The following is a 22,761-nucleotide window of genomic DNA, read 5'->3' as shown; positions in this document are numbered from 1 at the left end:
TAGAGCAGAATGGAAGAAGTGCTCAGTACACGCTTGTTGATGGACTGACAGCCATGAATAGACAGTGGCATGCCAGGAAGTGTGGAACAACTGCAGAAAACTGCCCTGATTTGTAGCGTTTGCCGATTTCCCTGGTGTAAATACTCCCTCCATTGCCAATTTCACATTACCAACCCTACCTTGCTGAACTTGGAGTTGGGAAGAGATGTGTGCAGTTGGTTCATGACAGCTGACTCCAGCACACTATTGGATCATTCTTGATCTTCTTAACATTATGAATTCGTTTTAAAATAGAGAATAGGGCTGAAGTATACATGATAAAACATAGGCTTGAATAAATTATAAATACACTTCTGTTGTTGACCAGCTATAATAATATGTGTGATTAGCTCAAAGGGAACTCAGATCTCCTAATGAATCCACTGTTGGCTTAGGTTTCCTTGGGCGGCCATTGTCTCATACAGATACACTGACCAAAATACCCAAACCCTGCCTTCAAGTTGATTCCAAGTCATAGCGACCCCATAGGGTTTCCAAGTCTGTAAATCTCTATGGAAGCAGACTGCCACATCTTTCTCCCACAGAGCCGCTGGTGGTTTCAACCACTAACCTTCAGGTTAGCAGTCAATCGCTTTAACCACTGCATCACCAGGGCTCCTGACCATAATATATGAGCCAAAAATTGGGATTCGAGTTTGTAAAAAGTAAAAATACATTTATGGAGACAGAAGAACAAATTTAAACTTGTGACTGTCTTAGAAAAATTTTGGAACAATCGTAGGTTGGTGACTTCATGATTATAGTCACAGTTGTTCGTATTAATAGAGGAGATCTTTGCTTTTAGAAGAAGCAGGTGTTCAGAAGCCTCTGGGGATCTGCAGGTTCTGCAGGGACAGGACGCTGGTGCTCACAATGACTTGTAGTTTCTGAACTACAAATTAGGTCTTGAAGTCTGATGACTGTAAAAGGGACAGATCATTTGAAATGAAATTCAAAGCATTATGTTGGAAAGTCAAGGATGTATGATAACCATATCAATCCTGGACATTAGGATTTGGGCTGAGAATTGCTCAACTGATAAACAATCCCGATTAATGCGAACAGTTTATTTTTAAAAGCTGTATTTCTTAGAGTCACCTCTAGGGTCATGGAAGGTAGGAGAAGAAATTATCAGGTAGAGCAGATGTTTTTATATATTGAGGGTCATGGGTTAAAGTTTATTTGCAATAAATTTTCCAATATTAAAAAAATTCTAAAACAGTAATTAGATAAACCAGACCACCTTCTATATTAGTTCAGAAACCCACTCTGAGATAGAATAGATTCGTAACTTTTCAAAAACCAATAGCAAGACTGACTATTCTTTTTGTCTGGGATAATCCCTGGTGTCTTCCGATTTCAAATAGAGAGAGGGAAATGAAAAAAAAGAAAAACCCCTTTCCAAACATGTCGCCTAACATCTGAACCGTTTTCGGTAGTCAAGTATGTAATGTATCATATGAAAGTATGTCTCACTTGATTTGTTTCACTTTATTTTAACATCATCCCTAAAGTCCCCTTTTGATACATAACTCACATAACAACCCCCAAAAAGGCAGTACAGCAACCTTATCTCCACTGGTGTCTAGTTGGCACCAATCTGCCCCGACCTTAGACACAAGCCATTGTTAAGGGTATAACGCATTTACATATTTCGCGATAAAACATCAGTTATTTGCATTACTGTGTCAAGTTTTATTTGATTCTTTCACCTAAAAATGACTCATTTTCCTTTCTTGTATTTTAAAAACCAACTACTCTAAGCTTGTTTGAGAATAATCAAAAATTGCCCATTTAGCTAGAAGTCATTTTCTTTTCAAAAGGCAAATGTTATTTAATCTTTCAGCTGTTCATTGTGCCATCATAAATACTTTCTTTTCAGCACAGTTGTGGGGACTGAAATGAGCCCACTAATTGCCTCCCATTTCGACTGACATGTGGTGGTTTAGTGGAAAGAGAACACAGCAGGGAGAAGGAAATAGGAGGCTGAGAAAATGAGAGCTAATTATTTTCACTGCCTCATGTCAGGCTCTGTGTCAGCCTTGTTTTTACAAACTGGAAGGTTTAGCACTAAATAAAACAAACTGGCGTCATGTTTTTATATACTGGCAGTGTCATGGAAGCAGCTGCACATCTCAAAGACAATATAATGCCTGCGTTCGCATGGACACCATCTGACAGACACTGTGAGCCTCGCCTAATGAGGATATCACAGTGGTGCCAAGTGAAAGGTGCTGAATTATGTATGATTCTTCATCAGTACAGCAATAGTCCTGTACATCATTATGAGACATTGTTTTGCTGAAGAGATAAAAACATTCTTAGTTCCAGACCCTGCAACCTATATGCACTGAAAGAGGTTATTAATGGAATTTTTAGGGAGAGTTTCTTGTGGATTTCTTTGGGGTTGAAAAACGAATCTCATGGGACAAAGCCGTGCTGGGTCATGACATTGTATAGATAAAGAAGAGAAGCAAATTAACCATACTTGTATTATCTTCCTTTTAAAGGCAGCATAATAAAATACAGTGTAGTGGGGTTATACATAATGATAAATAACCCAGGTGCTATCGTGGGATGTTTGACTCTCCTGCCTTTAAAACAGCAGGTTTCAGCAGCTGAGCTAGATGATAACAAAGCCTGTGAAGGAGCCTTCGGTGGCCTAAATCATCAACATCTTACTACTTTTCATACCAGCAGGACCAACATTTTTATCATATTTTTATTTCATCTTGCATTACTTCTTAACATTTCACAACAGTCAGTGGCCTGCTATGAGGCTATTTCTCTTTTTCCCTCCTTCTTCAATATTAAAAAGTTTATTCCAGCCTCTGGGTGTTATAATTTAGAATGTTTCCTCAATACAGGCCTTTTTCAAGATTGAGGGGCCTCTTCACTAGAACCCTGAACATTGTCTGGTCATTTTATTTGTTCTCTGTTGATTGGGGGAGGGGTGGAGTGGTGGTGGAGATTTTAAAAACCAGTATCTCTACAATTAGATTTAGCACACCCAGGACTTGAATTCCTATCCTAGCGTAGCTGAGTGACCTTGCTGCGCAAGTCCCCACGTTTTCTGAACCTCAGTCCCCTCATCTGTAAAATAGGGGCAGAACTATCTATAACAGGGTAAGTCTGTGAGGAATAAATAATGTGGATAAATCTCAAAAACATGCTGAGCGAAAGCACCGGACAAGTAAGAGTACATTGTAAGGTTCCAATTTTGTTTAAGTTTTAATAACAGGCAAAATCAATCTATGGTGATAGAAATCAGAACAGGGGATGCCTCTTGTTGTGGAGGGGGTGTTGACTGGGAAAGGGCAGGAAGGAACTTTCTGAGGTAATGGAAATATCTTGCTTGTTTTGGTGGTTACACAGGTATATACATTTATCAAGACTTGCTGATGCACATAAGATCTGTGCATTTTATTATATGCAAATTATGCCTCAATTTAAAAAAGCATTTAAAAAATTTTAAATATCTCTAAGCTTCAGGGAAGAGCCCTAGTGGCACAGTGGGTAAGAGCTACAGCTGCTAACCAAAAGGTCAGCAGTTCGAATCCACCAGCCAATCCTTGGAAACCCAATGGGACAGTTCTGCCTTGTCCTATAGGGTCACTATGAGTTGGAATTGACTCGACGGCAATGGGTTTGGTTTTTTGTTTTTAAGCTTCAGGGAAAGATGATGTATAGAAGCCTGAAAACCTAATCTTGAGGTGTGTTTCCTTCTGGAATATTCTGAATAATCTTGGTCTTATTTTTTCTAAGACTTATCTGTACTGTTCATATTGGCAGTAAAATTTTGTTAGAAAGAGAAATTGTTGTCTTTGCATTGCCCAGAACTTAAACAAAACAGTATTTGAAGTTTAATGCTTGTGCTATCTTTAATCCCCTTTTCTTGGAAAAATTTACCTCTATCTTGAGCCTTCCTTCCTTTTCCATTCCTTTTCCTTTTCCTTCCTTCCTTCCTTTCATTTGAGAGGGAGAGGAGAATGTCTATTTTTGGTGTCACTTATACTAGTTTAGAGCTCCAAAGAATTTTAAACAACTTACAAAAAGTGCAATAGTGATTTCTCACAAAGAGATACTTATTTGAGCATTAATTGAGTGTTGTTTAGGATTTTATGCTCACGAGTTTCTGTTTTACTTGGCCAGTGATCTTAATTCAGAAAAATGTTTCACATAAGTAGCAATGCTGAAGCAGTTCAAACGGAATGTTTTCTCATCCTCCATTAACCACACACTAGTTCCTAAAATTATCCAGGTATTTCAGCAGCTGCCCAGATAAACGGTACATATCTTGGACATCCAACAGAATTGCCATGTTTTTCATCAGCTTCAAATGTAAAAATCCCCCTCCCAGTTCCCAGAAAACCTGATAGGTTTCTTGTAGATTTGCATTGATAGGCAGATAAACTAGCTAGTGGAAAGGTTCTTGTAACTATTTGAAGCCCTAGCAAAAGAACTTTCCACTGCCCAGTTCTGCCCCTGTACTAATTAGCACTCCCTATAAATGTGCATCAAGATATAAATTTGAACAGGAGGAGGTTCTCTTGGATAGGAATCTGGTTATGAAATTAAAAGCCACGATGGTAAGGACTTGGCCCCATGATTTTGCTTCTGCAGCTAGGCAGGACTCGGTTATTCCTGGTTTGGAAAGTGAGGGTCATGACAAGCCACGAAGCCACCAGCCTAAGTGTGAAGGATGGAGGAAAGTGTTGTGACCCCAAATACTAACCAGATAAATCAAGAAAAGGCAGCTTTTGGACAGAGAATGGCACCATTTGCACTTTTAACAATGATCTTTTTCAACAATGGAGGAGAGTTGGCTCTGTGGGACTTAAGAGACTCAGTATTTCAATCTTTGCCATGGAGTCTTACAAAGGAATTCACCGGGATAATTGGACTACTTGCAATTTTTGCCTTTAATATTCACTTTTGGAAGATGAGATTCCCCTGTACTGTAATAGCTACTTTTGCTAGCTTATAACAAAGGTGTCCTGGTTTCCTAGTGCTGCTGTAGTCTAAATACCACAAGTAGATGGCTTTAAAGAACAGAAATTTATTTCCTCACAGTTCAGGAGGCTAGAAGTCTGAATTCAGGGTGCAGCCCTACAGGGAGGTCCTTCTTTGTCTGTTTCAGCTTCTAGCAATCCTGGGATTTCCTGGGCTTGTAGATGCATCTACCTCCGACGAAGATGGTGTCAGTCTTCTCACGTTTGTGTGCACATGTCTCTGTGTCTATGCTGCTCCTTATATAACTCAGAAGTGATCCAGTTTTGGAGCCACCCTACACTGGCATGACTGAAACTGACTGAATTACATTAGATTGCATTATGGAAAGTGATTGCATTACATTAGATTAGATTACATCCATATGTATAGGGGTTAGGATTCCAACACATATTTTGAGGAGACACAATTCAATCCAGAACAAAGGGTAGATTCAGGATTCAGGGGAAAAAAAGAGGGGAGATCTGCTCTTCATAGCACCAATAGACTGCCTTGGTTCAAATCTGAACTCCGCCACTTACTGTGTGTGTGATCTTAGTCAAATTACCTAACTCCTCTATGCTTACCTAATTTCTCTATGCCTCAGTTTCCTCATCCAACATAAAGCTTTCTGGTTGTCAGTCACATTAAGCCATGTGTAACCTCAGACATCTGATGGTTCATATTAGCAAAGACTGTATCAAGATCTGTTGAAGCAGGGAAGGGCAGAATTGATGTTACATAATCCATCTGTGTAAGAAGATACAAGTTTACTCCTTCCATCTAGCTCATAAAGCCTTTCAGTTTTATGTTGCCGCTTGGCCATACCTTCGTTTATTCAACACTTATCATAACCTGGTACCAAAGCTATTCAGTGCCCTCTGAATGCCAGACTCCTGCCCCAGTAGGGTGCTCTGACCCAGCCTGCCTCTGGCAGGACCCTATTCTAGACCTCTCCTTGTGCCTTCCTGTCCATCAAAGCTCACTTACCCTCTCTCTCATTCCTCTGGCTCTTTGCTGGATGACGGGCCAGCTAGTTTACCAACAATTGGAGCTGTGTTAGTGACCAATATCAGTAACATCAGTAATTATTCCTTTTTGAGCTCCTAATTTGTCTCTAGCATGAGCTGTGTGAAGAAAACACAAACCCACTGCTGTCGATTCTGACTCATAGTGACACTATAGAGGGTAGAACTGCCCCATAGGGTTTCCAAGGCTGTAATCTTTACAGAAGCAGACTGACACATCTTTCTCCTGCAGAGCAGCTGGTGAGTTTTAACCGCCGACCTTTCAGTTAGCAGCTGAGCACTTAACTGTTGCGCCACCAGGGCTCCTCCAATGCTGGGTACTTGACTTATATTATCTCATTTCTTATCTTGTTTAATTCTCGCACCGCACAACAAGCCACTGTGGATAAAGAACACTGAGGTTCAGAAAGTTTACATAACTTGGCTAAAGGTGGGGGAAAAAAAATTTTTTAAAGGTGACAAAAGTAGGAATCAAGCCCAGGTAGTGGGACTTTAAACCTGTGACCTGTGAGCTATTACGTCCTGATATATAATCCTTTCTCCATATTGTTTCCATTTTGATAGGAACCATCAATGCCTTAAACCAAATGAGTGAATAACACTGACATTTCAGACCACCAGAGAGGAAATGCTTTTGGAAAAGGAGTCCTTTGGGCCTCCATCAGATCTCTCAGAATACAAAGCTGTCTGCTTTTTATTTATGCCTGCCAAGATTGAGAGTTTTTCACAGACGTCCAAAGTGGTTCTGGAATATTTCCGACTCAAAAATCGGTAGTCAGATTTCTGTCAGTCACATCAAGCCAAAATCAATAGTTCACGCTGGTGAACGTGAAGGGTTTTTAGATCCAAGATCACTGCCAGGTTACTGCAAAGGTAGCAATTGTGCTTGTAAAACTCCGTATTCAGCTCAGAGATATGTGCCTTTTTTTTTTTTTTTTTTTTTGGTGACATTATTGATGACTTAATTCATCTTATTTTATTGGTTGATTAAGAACGCCTTACGTAGCATCTTAACGTCGACAGTCATATCCTACGAAATTTAATAACTCTTGTTTAAATCCTGATAGTTGTGGACAATTCTTATTGACAACTTATGACTCACTAGGTAGCAAAAAGGATACCTTAGGTTAATCTGACATTGAGTAGAATTTAAAAAATTCCACTACGTGATTTGTGGATTAATTTTCTTAACTAGGCAACAATGAAATCGTAGATGCTCTGAAAATACCTAGGAGTTATATCAGGGCATTTGACAAAATAATAATTTAAGTGAACACTGCGTATTCTCTTTCTCACCCAGCTATGTAACAAGCAGTATCTACTTTTCTAATGAAATAGATAATGTCACCCTTGTCTTATAACTTCCTTGATTATAATTTTATTGCTTCTGCAGCTATCTTCTTTTATGGTTCAGGTAAAAGGTTTTCTTTCAGCTAAGAGAAAAAGAGAACTTAAAAAATAAAAAAAAAGTCTGAAATCCTCTTTGGATCCATGTTTCTCCAACTTGGACTTTGGGGATCAGAGAAGCAGGCACTGCAGGGGAGGGATGGTGCCACTTGCTTTTTTGGTTGTATTAGTGACATCTTTCGCTGGTCCTGCTCCCTCCTGCCTGCTGTCATTATCTGGTCACATTTGTGGAGCTCTGCAAAACTGTTTAGTAAGGCCATTCTGTCACCCCTCCTAATGCCATTCCCTATTAGAATATCTAAGGAGCCCTGGTGGAGCAACAGTTAAGCACTCGGCTGCTAAGTGACGGGCTGGCAGTTCAAACCCACCCAATGGCTCCATGGGAGAAAGAGCTGGTGATCTGCTTCCATAAAGATTACAGCCTAGAAACCCTATGGGGTTGTTCTATTCTGTCAGATGGGGTCACTGTGAGCTAAAAATTGACTCATTGGCACCCAACAACAACAGCATTAGAGTATCTATGCCACCTTGGAATTAGCCTTGTGCTGTTATAATCCCTCCTTCACCACTTATTGGTCATGAAACCTTGGGCAAGTTCTTGAGCTTCATTTTTCTCGTTCGTTTAAAGAGAAAATAATACCTAACTTGTAGGGTTATTAGGTAGATCGAATTAAAAAACCTGACTTAAATACCCAACAACATGCCCAAAGCACAGTAAGCACTGTACTAGTGGAGGTTGCCTCCTGAGAGCAGGCGGAGGAGGGGCTGATTTGGGGCAACAGGTCATGGGGATTTAAGTACTCAGGTTGTGAGACGGGCGACCGAAGCAGAGAGAGTCTGAGCGTTCACACAGCTCAAGTCTATGCTTCTGACTAACTTAATTCCAAAACTTGACAGGCAAAAGAAACAGAACTAAGTAAACTTGTCTTTTCTAAGTCTTTTTATTTCAGCCACTGCCTTGAAGAGGCAATCGCTATTTCAGAGAGGAGCAACCATGACACCAAACAGTCATTATCTTGCCCAGTTATCTCAGGGTAACAGTGGTTCTGATATAAAGAAAGACTGAGAGATTTGTCAATTCTGAGCAACTAATTTGACTTATGTCAGCCGAGAGCTGGGTTTTCGCTTTATTCAGTAGGACTTTTCCTTCACTAATTGGCTCTCCATCTTGTGAATGTGGCTGGGCAAAGAGGGTCACTCCCCTCAGACATGGGCCCTGCTTCATTCTGCAGCTCATCTAGAGGCTTTCCTAAAAGACCAGGCTCCCCCACTTCCTGTTGAAGCCAACAAGTTCTCAACAGCCTCTTTGTTGATGCTCTTCCGTAAAAGTTTTGTCTGAGCTTGTTCTAGGAAACATTCCAGGCCCACTTCTATGAGAGCATTTTCTAGTTTCAGCATGCAAGGTGCTCAGTACACAATCCCTAATCTCTCAGAATCCTTCATTCTTGAAATAATAAAAGAGAGAATTTAAATTTATATGACCTAGGTATCAAATTTGGTGCAAAGACATGGGTTTACTTTTCTTTTTAATTGCATACACAGTGTTTATCCCCCAACAGTTTTCTTATTAAATCTGTCCTATAGCAAAGTTGAAAGAATTTTACAGTGAACACCGGTATACCCACCCCCAGATTCAACCATTAACATTTTATTATACATGCTTAATAATCACATATCAATCTATCTATCCATCCCTTTAGCCATCCATCGATCCTTGTTTTTTTAAGGTTTTTCAAAGCATAAAAGTAGACATCAGCACATTTCTTCCTAAATACTTCAGTATGCATATTATTAACTAGAGTTTAATAAGACATGCATACTTTTTATGAAAAAAAAATTAAAGGACCTAGCAAAATTAGGCTCATAGGAGCAATCAAGCTGAGTAGTAGCTGCTCCTTTAAAGCAGTTGCTTAAGTGTACGTTGGCTAAGTTTTGACAAAAGCAAATACCTCTGTAACGCAAACCCTTATTGATAGAGCATTACTACGCCTAGAAAGTTCCCTCATGCCCCTTCTCAGTCAATCCCTGTCTGCAGAAGCAGATACTCTTCTGATTGGTTTCCCCACTGCAGATTAGTTTTGCCTGTTCTAGAGCAGGCTCCATGGTATGGTCTTTCTGTGTGCATACAGTTCTTTCACTCTGTATAACGTTTTTGAGATTTATTCCTGTTGTTGCCTTATCAGTACTTTGTTCCTTTGTATTGCTAAGAAGTATACCATTCTATGGATACACCACAGTTTATTCATTCTTTTGATGGTGGACACTTAAGCTGTTTCCAGTTGTTTGCTATTATGATAAAGCGTCTAAGAATATTTTTATATAAGTCTTTTTGCCTTTCTCTTGTGTAAATACCTAGGAGTGAAATGTCTAGCTCGTAGGATAGATGTATGTTTAGTTTTCTAAGAAATTGTGAAAACTTTTTCCAAAGTGACTGTACCATTTTACACTCCCACCAACAATGCATGAGAGTTCAGTCGCTCCACATCCTGGCCAACATTTGATATTATCAGTCTTAGCCATTATAGTGAGTGTGTAGTGGTATCTAATTGTCGTTTTAACTTACATTCCCCTAATGATTAATGATGTAGAGCACTTTTTCATTACATGGAATTTTATTTGAAAACTTGATTAATATACCATCATTTAAAAATCAAGAGTTATCACATAAGAATCCAGATTTCTAGCTTTTCATGAAAAAATGAGAGGACCTAGCAAAAGTGGGTTCATATTCTCACACAGGAACAATCAAGAGAAGCTGAGCAGTGTCTGATCCTTTAAGGCAACTGCTTTTTAGTTCCCCAGAGTCCCTACCCCACTCGACTACCCCCTAGTAGTCAGGCTAGTTGTCAATTTTCATTCATCATCACATTGGTAGTGTTGTTGTCCTTCCTGTTAAGAGGAAAGTGAACTGTTCCTTATGCCTATTGTCATTATCAATACTGGGAAAACGAAAGCTAGATCAAGAGGGCCTTATATTTCAAAAAAAGTGGGAAAATCACATTTCTTTGTGGCTATGAAAAGTATTCCTACAATGTTTAGTATGTAAATTAAATGTGTCTGTTTTGAAAGATTATGACTTAAGGCTCTATAATGAAACTGGCTAGCTTTACTTGTATTTATTATCTGTCTGGCCCCTTGAGGATTTTGAGTTTGCAACTCCTATAATAGAACACTTAAACGGATAAATTATGTTTCAAGGCTGCACTAACTGGAGGTTATTTAGATATACAAAGGGATCTAATTTCATGCCCTTTTATTGAATAAGGAAAAGAAAACACTCCAATAATACTTCATTTAGAATACTTTATATGTTATAAAACATTGAGACTTAAAAAAAATTGTTTCACTTTCTCAGATTCTATAATTTTGCTTTTAATTCCAGGATTGTAAGTGGAAAATGTATATGGAGATGGATGGGGATGAAATTGCAATAACCTACATAAAAGATGTGATATTCAACACTAACCTACCTGATGCAGAGATTCTAAAGATGACAAAGGTAGGGTTATATTTACGGCTTAAAAGCTTTTTTGAATTCACAGATATCAAACAAAGACATTAAAATACCCCAGCAGTGTGCTTTTGTGCTTTTCGATGCTCACATCAGCTCAGCCTCAGGCTGGCTGTTGAATGGCACATTTTATTTAGCAGATTGAGATCACAATGGTTTTTTGTTAAAATTCCATGTATGCTATGTGAACTACAAAGCATTGCAAAAAAGTATCATTTAATTTTTTTTTAAATTTTCTTCTACGTCTCTTTATGCTTTTTCTGTAATTTCTTAGAGGAAAGAAATGCTAATGATAAAAATATTTACCTCCAACTTTGGGTCAGTTTAAACTTTGAAAAAATTATAAGGCAGAAGGAAGGCTCTCTTGGTTGTGTCCAATTTCTTGAAGGACTGAGATGAGGTTATTTATAAAGCACACGTTGAAGTCTTGATGGCTTCCTCGAGTTCACACATAAGGATTCCTGGAGTGAGCAGAAAGGAGCATGTTACTAACTTGGAGTCAGTGATAGAAGTGTGTCAAAATACTAAAGAAAGGCTTATAGCTTGTTGCTCAAAATGGAAAAATTTCAATTTTGTTCCAATCACACTGAAATAAATACATATGAGAATTTGTCAAAGGTCAACAACCTCAGGTAAATAACCCTAGTGTCTGTAGGACAGTCAGCCTAAACCTCACATAAGCCAGTAATTCTAGTACACTATTAACTGTGTATTTGGTTACAATGAGGGAAATGGGTTTTGTACCAAAGAAGAACCAGGGCACAAACACCAATAGGAAAGTGACAAGATTCTTCAAAGCCACAGCCTTAAACTTGTAAATGTGTTCTCTCACAGGCATAAGATTGCTAAACACCCAAATCCTTTTACAAGTAGATTCATCAAGTTAAATTGATTTGATATTCTTTGCTGGATTCCCCTGCGTAACTGGGGGTTATTACAATGGTATTATTTATTGGTAAAGATTATGATTTAGTTTTAACTTTCCCTTATTTCCTTAGGACATATTGTTTTGATGCCCTGAACACTGAAAAGATATTTTCTCTTTCCTCCCAACCTGGTGACGTCTCTGGTTGCAGCAGTTGTTCATTGCTGCAAGGCCCAAGTCATTGCCTGTTCAAAGAAAGTAACTGTTCATGGCAAAAACAATAGGGTGAGGTTACAAGACTGAATACAGGTTTTTCTGCTATAACGCCATATATGCATTCCTGAGAAACCACATCCGCTGCAAAATCCTACACCAAAACTAACAGGGCTTATGGGAGAAATAGGATTGAGGCAGACCACTCAAAATCTATAGAATTTTTTAACTAGAACACCAACAGAAACAGTAACAGTCCTAATTTAAAAAATAAATCAGTAACCCCATTAAATCTCTACTGCATTTGCTTTGTGCCCAGCCTCACAGCCAGTCATTCCTTTGTAGTCTTGAAGTTGGAACGGGGGGTCAGGAGGAGAGGAGAGTGGAGATTCACTTTTAATAGAGACCATTTTCATCAAAATTAAAAATAGGATTCAAAGTAAAAGCATCTTCATTAATCCCGGGAAAATGTCTCCACATCTTCTTCAGCTGCATTCACAGCTTCACCGGATAATGAAAGCGGAGTGATTATCGAAGCCACTAAACTAGCCTCTGCATGCACTCAAGGAAGGCACTTCTAGGTCTTCTTGTATCGTTAAGTCTTTCTCTTAATTGTGAGAAAGGTTTCTGCTGATGCTTCAAAACACTAGCAATTTGAGAGTAATCAGATGTGAACCAGCATGATTTTTGTGATAATCTGGCATTATTTCCCTATTTACCTCTATTACCCTATTTGTATGGGGAGTTGACCTCAAAGAAAAATACACTGTAGCACAGCAGATTGTACTATGGCACTATACCAAACTCACTTTTGTTTTCAGCCCCCATTTGTAATGGAGAAGTGGATTGTAGGAATAGCAGACAATCAGACCGTGGAGTGCACTGTCACATATGAGGTAAGTTCTGGGGAAAGGTGGCTGGTGGCTTCATTGTCAGTTTCTCTATAGGTATTTATTTGCTTCCTCAGAGAGTTTAGAACTTATGGGGAGTGAAGTCATTTAACCAACATGAATATGAGAAGATAAATATAACTATTCTAAGAAAGTTCTGGGAAGGAAAGAGACCCAAACCAACCAAACCGACTGCTGTCGAGTCAATTCTGCTCATAGTGACCCTATAGAACAGAGTGGAACTGCCCCATAGGGTTTCCAAGACTGTAAATCTTTACAGAAGCAGACTGCCACATCTTTCTCCCACGGAGCAGCTGGTGAGTTCAAACTGCCGACTTTTGGTTAGCAGCTGAGCGCTTTAACCACTGTGCCACCACGGCTCCTGAAGGAAAGAGAACAGGATAAAATTACCTAGATAGAGATTCATTCGTCAGTTACTGATTGAGCACCTTCCACAAGCCACAAAATGTTGTTAGGTACTGGGGGTCACCAAACAGTGACCAGAAGAGAACTTTGCCTTCTTGGTGCTTAGAGTTTAGAGGTGAGAGTAGATCACCGATTCTCCAACAGGACAAAGCACAACCCCACTACGGCCTGGGGTATTATTAAAGGCAGATTCCATGTTACAATATTTTTTGTATGGAATATACTTTTTTTAATATGCTATAAAATTTAAATTCATTCATTTAGCAAATACCTACTGCCAGATACTGTTCTAGGACAGACGGTAAAGCTGCGATTAGGATGAACAAGGTCTATACTCTCTTGATGCTTATATTCCAGTAGGGAGAGATCGATAAGAAATAAGAAATAAATAAACAATGTCAGAGAGTGATAAATGGTAACTGGAAAGCAGTATGACTCAGGCATAAGACTGGGTGGTCATGGAAGGCCTGACTGTCTGAGGGAACAGTAAAGGAACAGCCAGTGCAAGTCCCTGAGGCAGAGTGGAATGACAAGGCTAGAAGTGGGCAGGGCCAGATCAGAGGGCCTTGTGGGCCACAGGAAGGAATTTGGATTTACTATAAGCGCAATGGAAAGCCAATGGAGCATCTTAAGCAGTAAAGACAAATAATCTAATTAGGATTTTTAAAAAAATCAACAAGATCTTCATGGCTGGTGGGACATACGCTTTTAAAGTTAGAGAAAATCTTGTGATGAAGGAAAGGGGTGCAATTAGAGTATGGAGTCTTGGCACACATTAATATATTGATGTGCATCTACAATCAAGGACACACGTTTCATTCATTCAGTTACTAATTCAAAGACATTTATTAAGGATTTACCAAGAACTGGATGCTGTAAGAAGTGCTTACACCTGTTTTACTTCATTCACCTCATGTAAACACTAAGAGATAGATATCATTATCTTCATTTTACAGAGAGGGAAAGAGAAAATGAATCCCTGAGGTACCACACCCAGGTCTTCTGACTGTTAGCCTCCCAGCAGTGGCTGCAGTAAGCTAAAGGAAGCCGGCCTCGAATTGGGCTTCTTGAGCTGCCGCACTGTGATGGTTTCCGTAGTGACTATGGTTTGACTTTGCAGCATTAGAAATCCAACCCCTGGCCAGTCCACTTGTCTAGAGTGACCCAATGTCAAAAACTAGTAAGTATTCCAGCAGTTATTGATCCTCACAAGCCAGGATACACACCTTACCTGGGATGAGAAATAACATGAACTATCAAAGTGTTGGAAACCCTGATGGTGTAGTGGTTAAGAGCTACAGTTGCTAACCAAAAGCTAGCTATGAGTATACCTATCCTATAGGGCAGCTGTGAGTCAGTATCGACTCAACGGCAACGAGTTTGCTTTGGTTTTTTTTTAATCAAAATGTTGTACAAAACCCAAGCAAAAGAGGTGGGTTGGTCTTGAGGAACTTGAAATCTAGACTATCCTGGAGCCTGTTGACAGGTACCCACAGCCCAGGAAAAGCCCTCTTTTCACAACTGGACAGTTACAATGTTAAGATCTCATATCTGCCTGCCCTAGACAGTTCTGGAGACATACCACACCAAATTCTTTTCTTCCCCTTCCCTTTCCCCTTCTTCCTTCTTTTTAGACTCCATAATATTCATATTTTCAACTTCATATTTTCACAAACTTACTGCATCCTAGAGAGGCTTTTTAGTCTACATTGATTTGTGACACCGGGGAAACATGCTAATTTATATTAGTGCTGAGTGGGAATTTCAGGAGAAGAAAGTGATACGACTTGGTCTGGGTGTTTTCTGACCCCTATTTCTTAACTCTTGGATCCCATCTCACCTCTGTACCTGTTACCCTTCACCCTCTATGAGGGTCAGTAGTCCCACCAGCTACCCACATCACCCAGTTATCCTGATGATCAAATGCAGTCTTGGGCAAAATGGTGGTCAGATTTTTATTTATTCAACCAATTATCCGTTTTCAAGTACTATAAGCAGAAGAGATTATTTGTTTTTCATTTCTTATTAAACAAAGAGGTAAGTTGAGATTTACCAAATATAATAAATTCTGGGAGAAGATAATCACATTTTTAGCTACTGAGAATGCTATAATCCAATAGAGTGGTTAAAATTTTCCTTTTAATTAAATTAGCATATTTAAGCTAACTGTATAGAATATTGCCTAATGCATTATGATAGTTTCTAAGGAGTGAAAATGAAGTCACATAACAACCTGACTTTCTTTCCTTCCTACTTTGTAAATGTGTGTATGTTTGGTCGTGGGTTTCTTTTTTACCAGAGTGATGTTAGAACTCCAAAAAGCACCAAACACATCCATCTGATTCAGTGGACTAGAACAAAACTTCAGGATAAAGTGATAGCAGTCCAACTTGCCATTCAGACGTTATTCTCCAACTCAGAGGGCAACCCAGGAAGCAGATCCAACTCAAGTAAGTTACTATTCAAATATTACATATGTAATAGATTCCAAAAACTTAAATATGGAATTCTCAAAGTAAAGTGCCAGTATCTGAACATAGATTTCTAATACTTCCATCTGATATTTTTAGAATATTGGTTTTATGCACAGATTATATGAGTAGTAATATTTATGGATGTATAAATATGAGCATATTATAAATTTCAATATTTTGAGAACTATAATAAATAATGAAAAATAATGATTACATTGTATTGATTTTTAAAAAAAAGGTATGTGTATTTATATACATGTATATCTAGTTTCCAAAAGTGTGACTATAGATAAAGATATGAATCTTCTTCTATGTCCAGTAAACATTCCTATGAAGCCACTGCTATTACTGGGCCAGCTTCTTGAGTCCTGGACACAACTGGTACATCCAGGCGTAGGAATGAAAGGAAGGAAGGAAATGAAGGGAAGGAGGGAACAAGAAAGTGGAAAAATAAGTGTAAGGGAGGATGGAGACAGAGAAAACATGAAATGCATCTAATGGATAGTGGTGATAGTAATTAGAGATGATATAAAGAAACAATTGAGAGAAAACAAAGAGGAAGGCCATGTGACTTGCTGCCAAATGGGTTATTATTTGGTGGATTCAGGGAAGGGGTTCTGACCCCTGCTTTGTAGATCCAGGAACTCTAATACAAGCCAGAGTTTGGCTCTATGAGAGTGACACAAGCTAATAAATACTTGGGAGATGGCTGCATAAACCACCATACAGTTCACTCCTTACCACAAAAAATATATCTGTCAAACAATAAGAAAAAATACTTATTTTCTGATCAGTGCATTTTTTCCCAATAGGAAAATCTACCTGGGAAGCCATACCAGAAGCTTCTTTAGTAGGTATGGGAACAAAGCAAGGGGCTTTGACTAGCTGACCCTGATGTTGGTGTCATTGAGTTTGGAGAGACTAGTTCATTCATCCTCCACTGTAAGCACTATGTGCCAAGCAGATCAAATATTTTTAAATGTCCACCAGCCAGGGTGCCCAGAATCCTGGGCAGTACTCAAAATCCACTGACAGCATGCTGGACCTCCTCTCCTTTGTCAACAGAGTTGATTTGGTTCTTTTCTTTCATAATCAATCATGAGAAGACATTCTGACCACCATGACTGGACTTTAGTTCTTCCTTAGGCTTCTCAACTACAAACACAATTTCAAATATCTTTTAGGGTGTGCTACTTCTACAAATGACTAACCCATACTATCGGTGTTGGTTCTCATTAGCTTCCCTCTCAGAAGACACTCTTTCTAAATTCTTTCATTTGCGAATTCAATAATCCTGTCTTGCATGCCTACTTTCATGGCCTTCAAGGACTTAGGACTATAATAACTAATGATTTGTAGGATACATTTTACTTCTATAGGGCTTTCATAGCCATGATCCCAACTACTCCCTACAACACCCCTGTGAAATCTATAGGAGTCTTCTCTCTTCGTTTATGGTATACTTTTCTCTTTCACTAAAAGTTGTTTTTCTCTGTTTCCCAACTCACATGACACAAAATGGCCGACAACAGCTTCCAAGTTTTACATAGGTCAAATCCTACCACTTGAGAGTCACCAAATAGATACTTTGTCAGTTCCTATTCCATATTCCCTTGTGTCCTTTTTTTTTTTTTTTAAGACATTCTCCTCTGGATCAATTAACTGAATCAACAGGGTAAAGTCGTAGTGATGGTAGTACCTGAGGGATAGGGTGGGTGGTGAAGACAGTGTACACATGGTAACTCTTGCTGCAAACATGTGGATGGGGACACAGTAGAGACCTTCCTAACAGGACAGTGGGCAGACAGCTAGTAGGTGTCTTCTACTTCTCTTAAACATAAATCTTTTAGGAGATAGCAAATTAGTCTCTTTCTCTGCCAGTGTAGAAAGGAATGGTCAGTACTCTTCTGTCTCCCACTGGAATTGCTCTGGATAAACCTTTTCCTTCTGACTATTAACTGGAGAGATTGCAGAGTGAAAATAGGTACTGACTTCCCTTTTGCTTACTCCAGTTTTAGCTAATTTGCCTCCCTTTCTTCCTCCTTGTATTCCTTTTTCCCATATGATGTTATCAGAGCTCTGGTGGCACAGTGGTTAAGAGCCACTTAAAAAGTCAGCAGTTCAAATCTACTAGCTGCTCCTTGGAAACCCTATGGGGCAGTTCTGCTCTGTCCTATAGGGTCGCTAGGGTCATTATGAGTCGAAATCGACTCGACGGCAACAGTTTTGGTTTTTGGTTTATATGATGTGAAGCTAGAACACCACCTGGATCAGTTAAGAAAGATCTTTCAGTTGCAAATAACAGAAAACCCAACTCCAAATGGCTTATTCCAGTGGCTCTCAAAGTGTGTTTCCTAGTCTAGCGGCATCAGGATCACCAGGGAACTTGTTAGAAATGCACATTTGGGCGACCAACCCAGACCTCCTGAATGAGAAACTCTGAGGGTGGGCACCAGCAATCTGCATTTTAATAAGTCCTCCAAGTGATGCAGAGATACTCTAAAGTTTGAAAACCACTGGATTTGATAATAATGAAATTTATTACCTTCCATAACAAGAAGTCCAGAAGTAGGGCAGGCTTCAGATGCAAAAGATGAGCCTGCTCGCCATGTGAAGGCTCAGGAATGAACCTTTCCTTCTTTCCACTCTGCCATCCTCAACATTTTGGCTTCACCCTGAGACTAACTCTTCTCATGTTCACAGTCCTCACATAAAGATACAGCAATGCCCTAAGGAATTAAGGAGTCAGTTCCATCCCTATTCTCATATTTAGGAGTGAGGAAAACTTTCCTATAAACCCCCAGCAGACTTTCCCTCATGTTGCTTTGGCCAGAAATGAACAACTTGTTCATTCCTAAACATGGCATCACTGTGTCTGGCTTAGACCAATCAAAGCCTGCCCCTAGTGCTAGAATGGGACCAGCTTTCCCTGATGCACGTGAGTACATGGAAGGGGCCGGACACCTGAACAAAATTGAGGCTCTGTTGGTTTTAAAAAGAGGTGGAAGGCATAAGTGTTGAGGTGGCAAGAAAACCCCAACACACAAAGGCTCTGAGTAGTAGGTCCTCATATTATTCATGGAAGAAGAGACAAGGAGGAAGGAAGGTAGGGAAGCTAGGTAAAATCAGAGCAAGCAAAAGGGAGGTCAGTACTGCTTTTCAAAGCCCTGAAGAATCATACCTGGAATCTAGAGTCTGCCTACGATATATTGTAAAAAGTCTTGAGATTCATTTCTCTTTTTCCCTTCTCGCCAATTTTTATGACAATTCTGAGGATTGTATTTTCTTCCCATCTCAACCCTCCACTAAATGAAAAGTCATTTTTCTAGTTTCTACTCATTTATGTGTTGCAATACATTGGTGATAGTATCTGAACCCGACAAAAGTCACAAAGGGAGGAGGTGAGTATGGAGAGGCACTGCCTTCAACCAGTGAAGTATCCCCCACCCCTAGCTCCACATAACTGTCCTTCCTCTCCTAGGTAATCACTCCTGCCTGGCCTCTTCACTTCCGCTCCCTAGTCAAAAATTACATGACAAGTGAGGAAAAAGGAAGAAAATGTGTAAGGGAGCAAAATACCAGGGAGAAAGACAGATGGGATCCAGTGCCCAGAAACAGGAGTTGGCCTTAGAGAGAAGCAGAGAAACTGTGTCTCTAAAATGGGACAGAAAAAGTTAAGGCTGGTAGTCTGGATGGGAGCTCAGATTGGGAGGGGAATTTGAGAGAGTCCTAAGCTGTATTTTCTTTTTTTCAATTCTGTCATGTTTTGTAGAGAAGGAAACTAAGGAGGCGAATAAAGTACCATGGCAGTGATATCAAAACTAACATGTGACTGAGCCATTTTGTCAGCATGATTTAAAACTAAGATGCTGGAATAGTCACTATATGTGGTATTTATTACTTGCATTTTTCCATTACTCATTCTCATAACTGAACACTTTCTATGCTTCTAAATTGTATGACGTATATATAATTTTATGGAGGGAGGAGTGAAGAGCAAGCAGGTCAGCTTTGAAAAATGCTACATGCATCTACTCACTCACTTAGAACTGCCAATCAAATAGCTCGATCCTCAAGTTGCTGAGAAATGCCCTAAACATTTCATAAACTAGCTCGCATTCAAGGTAAATTACTGCCCAGTTATGAGTGGCAAAATTAGACCAAAGGGAAACTTGCAAAATAACCCACTTGGAGAGACTAAACATTAAGCATCTTCATCTACTATGCTAAACCTCTTTGCACCAAGATTACGTCCAAGTATACTGACTGAGCAAGTGCTGACTGATTAGGGAGCACAGAAAATTAGCAAATATGGTTATCAGGTGTCTTAGTTACCTAGTGCCACCATAACAGAAATACCACAAGTGGGTGACTTTAAAGAGCAGGAATTTATTTTCTCACAGTTCAGGAGGCTAAGATGTCCAAATTAAGGGCACGGCTCTAGGGGGAGGTTCTTCCTTGTTGCCCAGGGGTTCCTTGGCATTCCTTGGCATCTGTCTTCCCCGTGTGCCTCTCTGTGCCTCTTCTGGTCATTTTATAACTCACAAGCGATTAGGTTTAGGACTCACCCTACTCTGGTATGACCTCATGAACTTAACAAAAGAAAACCCCTATTTCCAAATAGTATCATATTTATAGGTACAGCTGTTAAGATGTCAGCACATATTTGGGGGGATACAATTCATTCCATAACATCAGGTAACTGGAAAGGAGCCTTTCAAGGAGGTAGCTCAAGTTTGTAGCATTTCAGAGATGTCAAGGTGAAGGAAAGAAGGCACTGTGGTTGAATGCAGCCTGTGAGGAGTGTCTGGGCAAGTCACTCGCCTCAAGGGTGTGTTGACTGTACAGAGACCGTGAGAGAGGCCACTCACTGACAGAGAGAAATGGCACGCTCTGTTCCTCTCTAGAAGCTCCATCTGCACAACCAGAGCCAGAATGGCTGAGGAAGCTGTGGCGGGCAGGACCACCAGGGGACTCAAGACATTTGGTAACACAGTCAAGACACTGAGGAAGATAGCAGAAAGGTCCAAGGCGTGACCAAACCCCCCAAAAAAACCATTGCCATCGCGTTGATTCTGACTCACAGTGACCCTATAGGACAGAGTAGAACTGCTCCTTGGGGTTTCCAAGGAGCACCTGGTGGATTCAAACTGCCGACCTTTTGGTTAGCAGCTGAACTCTTAACAACCACGCCACCAGGGAAGAACTTGTTTGTTTACTGAGATACAGCTTCCTAAGTGATCCTTGTTAATTAGCCATTTTCTTTTGCCTTAATGTCTTCCTTTTTTGCCATGAAGCTTCATTTTCATGATAAAAACATTTCTCATTCATGAACCTCAGGAATCTCTTCTCTGGAGATATGAACTGTCTTTTCCTGCAAACAATCTCTAGCTACCTCAACCACTAAGAATCCAATTTCCTTTATCTGCAATTTAGGGTCCTTGAAGGTTTAAAACTGCTGTTTGGCAAAAGCTTTTGGAAGGTGCATTTTGTTTACTAAATATGTCCCTGCCACACAAACACATGTAAACAGCCATTTCTAGAAGTGACAACATGGCTAAATGCAAAGAAGATGGGATTTAGACGCAGAAGGACCTGGGCTTATTGGACAAGTGACCTCGGACAAGTTACTAGACCATAAGACAATTAGTATTTACCTGATAAGATTATTGGAAGAGTTAAATGAGAGAATGTAAGTAAAGCCCATGGAACACACAAGCACATAGCATGAACTCAGTATGTGTAAATTCCCTTATTTAAAAAATAGCTATTTGTAGTAATAAAGGAAGTGTCCTTATTACCTACAGGAGATTGAAATGACAACAGTAACTCTATAGCACAGATGGGAACCTTAAGGGCCAGAGGGTCTAGGTTAAAGGTGGTGAAACAGTAGGGGCAGATATAGTGAAAATGGTGACACAGTGGGAAGAATATAACCATTGTCCATGACCTGTACGTCTGAAAACTGTTGAACAGGTTTTTGTTCACACACACACACAAAAACAAAAACAGTATTATCTAGTTCAAGGTCAAACAGAAGTCAAAAATAAAGCTGTGAAGATAAAAAATAATAATAAAGGAAACGTCTTTATATCTAGCCTAGAACTTCTAGGAATGGTAAATCTTAGAGTATCCCTAACAGCTTTGGAGGATCCTGAGACAAGCTTTTGAATTAGGCATGCAACTTCACTGTGGCTTAAAAGATGCTTGTTTTCATTCCTTCTGCAGATGCTGATTGCCAGTGGTTAGACACTCTGAGGATGCGCCAGATTGCATCCAACACTTCCTTACAGCGTTCCCAGAGCAATCCTATCCAGGGGTCTCAATTCTTCCCGTACTTAGAAAACCAGGATTCCTACGCTGCTGCTGTGCGGCGCACCCCGCCGTCCAGTAAGTATCAGCAGATCACACCTATCAACCAATCCAGAAGCTCCTCTCCCACTCAGTATGGACTCACCAAAAACTTCTCTTCGCTACATCTCAACTCCAAGGACAGTGGCATTTCCAGTCTTAATACTGACAGCTGTTCAGAGAAAGGTCAGTACTCGGGTAGAAGCAGGGACAGATACGGTCGTGGAAGTGTTTCACTCAATTCTTCTCCGAGAGGGAGATACGGTGGGAAAAGCCAGCATTCCACGCCTTCCAGAGAAAGATACTATGGGATTTCTCAGTCAGCACTTCATACTCGCCAGTCACCTGACTTAAGACGGAGGCCAAATCACCAACCCAGGACGATACCGGGGATGCCTTTGCACACTGAGACAAGAGCCAGTGAAGAGGAGAGTAAAGTTAATGACGGATGGATTAAAGTGGAACAGCGGAAGAAACCTCACAGACCCTCTCCTGCCAAGACTAACAAAGAACGAGCCAGAGGAAGCTACGGCGGACGGAGAACATTTTGATGAATAAAAAACAAAAC

General features: G+C 39.9%; 1 protein-coding gene across 2 annotated transcripts in view; it reads left to right on the top strand.

The window, feature by feature from the left end:
• The window catches only part of MAP3K20 (mitogen-activated protein kinase kinase kinase 20), a 224,619-nt gene extending 201,870 nt beyond the window's left edge, over nucleotides 1-22,749 (top strand). For both annotated transcript variants that reach the window (XM_004375500.1, XM_023730563.1), the window contains exons 17-20: nucleotides 10,846-10,962; nucleotides 12,874-12,948; nucleotides 15,668-15,818; nucleotides 22,071-22,749. In XM_004375500.1, coding sequence (XP_004375557.1) covers nucleotides 10,846-10,962; nucleotides 12,874-12,948; nucleotides 15,668-15,818; nucleotides 22,071-22,744 — 1,017 coding nt within the window. In that variant the 3' untranslated portion in view covers nucleotides 22,745-22,749. The remainder of the gene's footprint in view (nucleotides 1-10,845; nucleotides 10,963-12,873; nucleotides 12,949-15,667; nucleotides 15,819-22,070) is intronic.
• Nucleotides 22,750-22,761: the final 12 nt, after the last annotated feature.

The sequence above is a fragment of the Trichechus manatus genome, unplaced genomic scaffold (genome assembly GCF_000243295.1).
Source record: "Trichechus manatus latirostris isolate Lorelei unplaced genomic scaffold, TriManLat1.0 scaffold00037, whole genome shotgun sequence".
Classification (NCBI taxonomy): Eukaryota; Metazoa; Chordata; class Mammalia; order Sirenia; family Trichechidae; genus Trichechus; species Trichechus manatus.
This window is presented reverse-complemented; position numbering and strand designations above follow the sequence as displayed.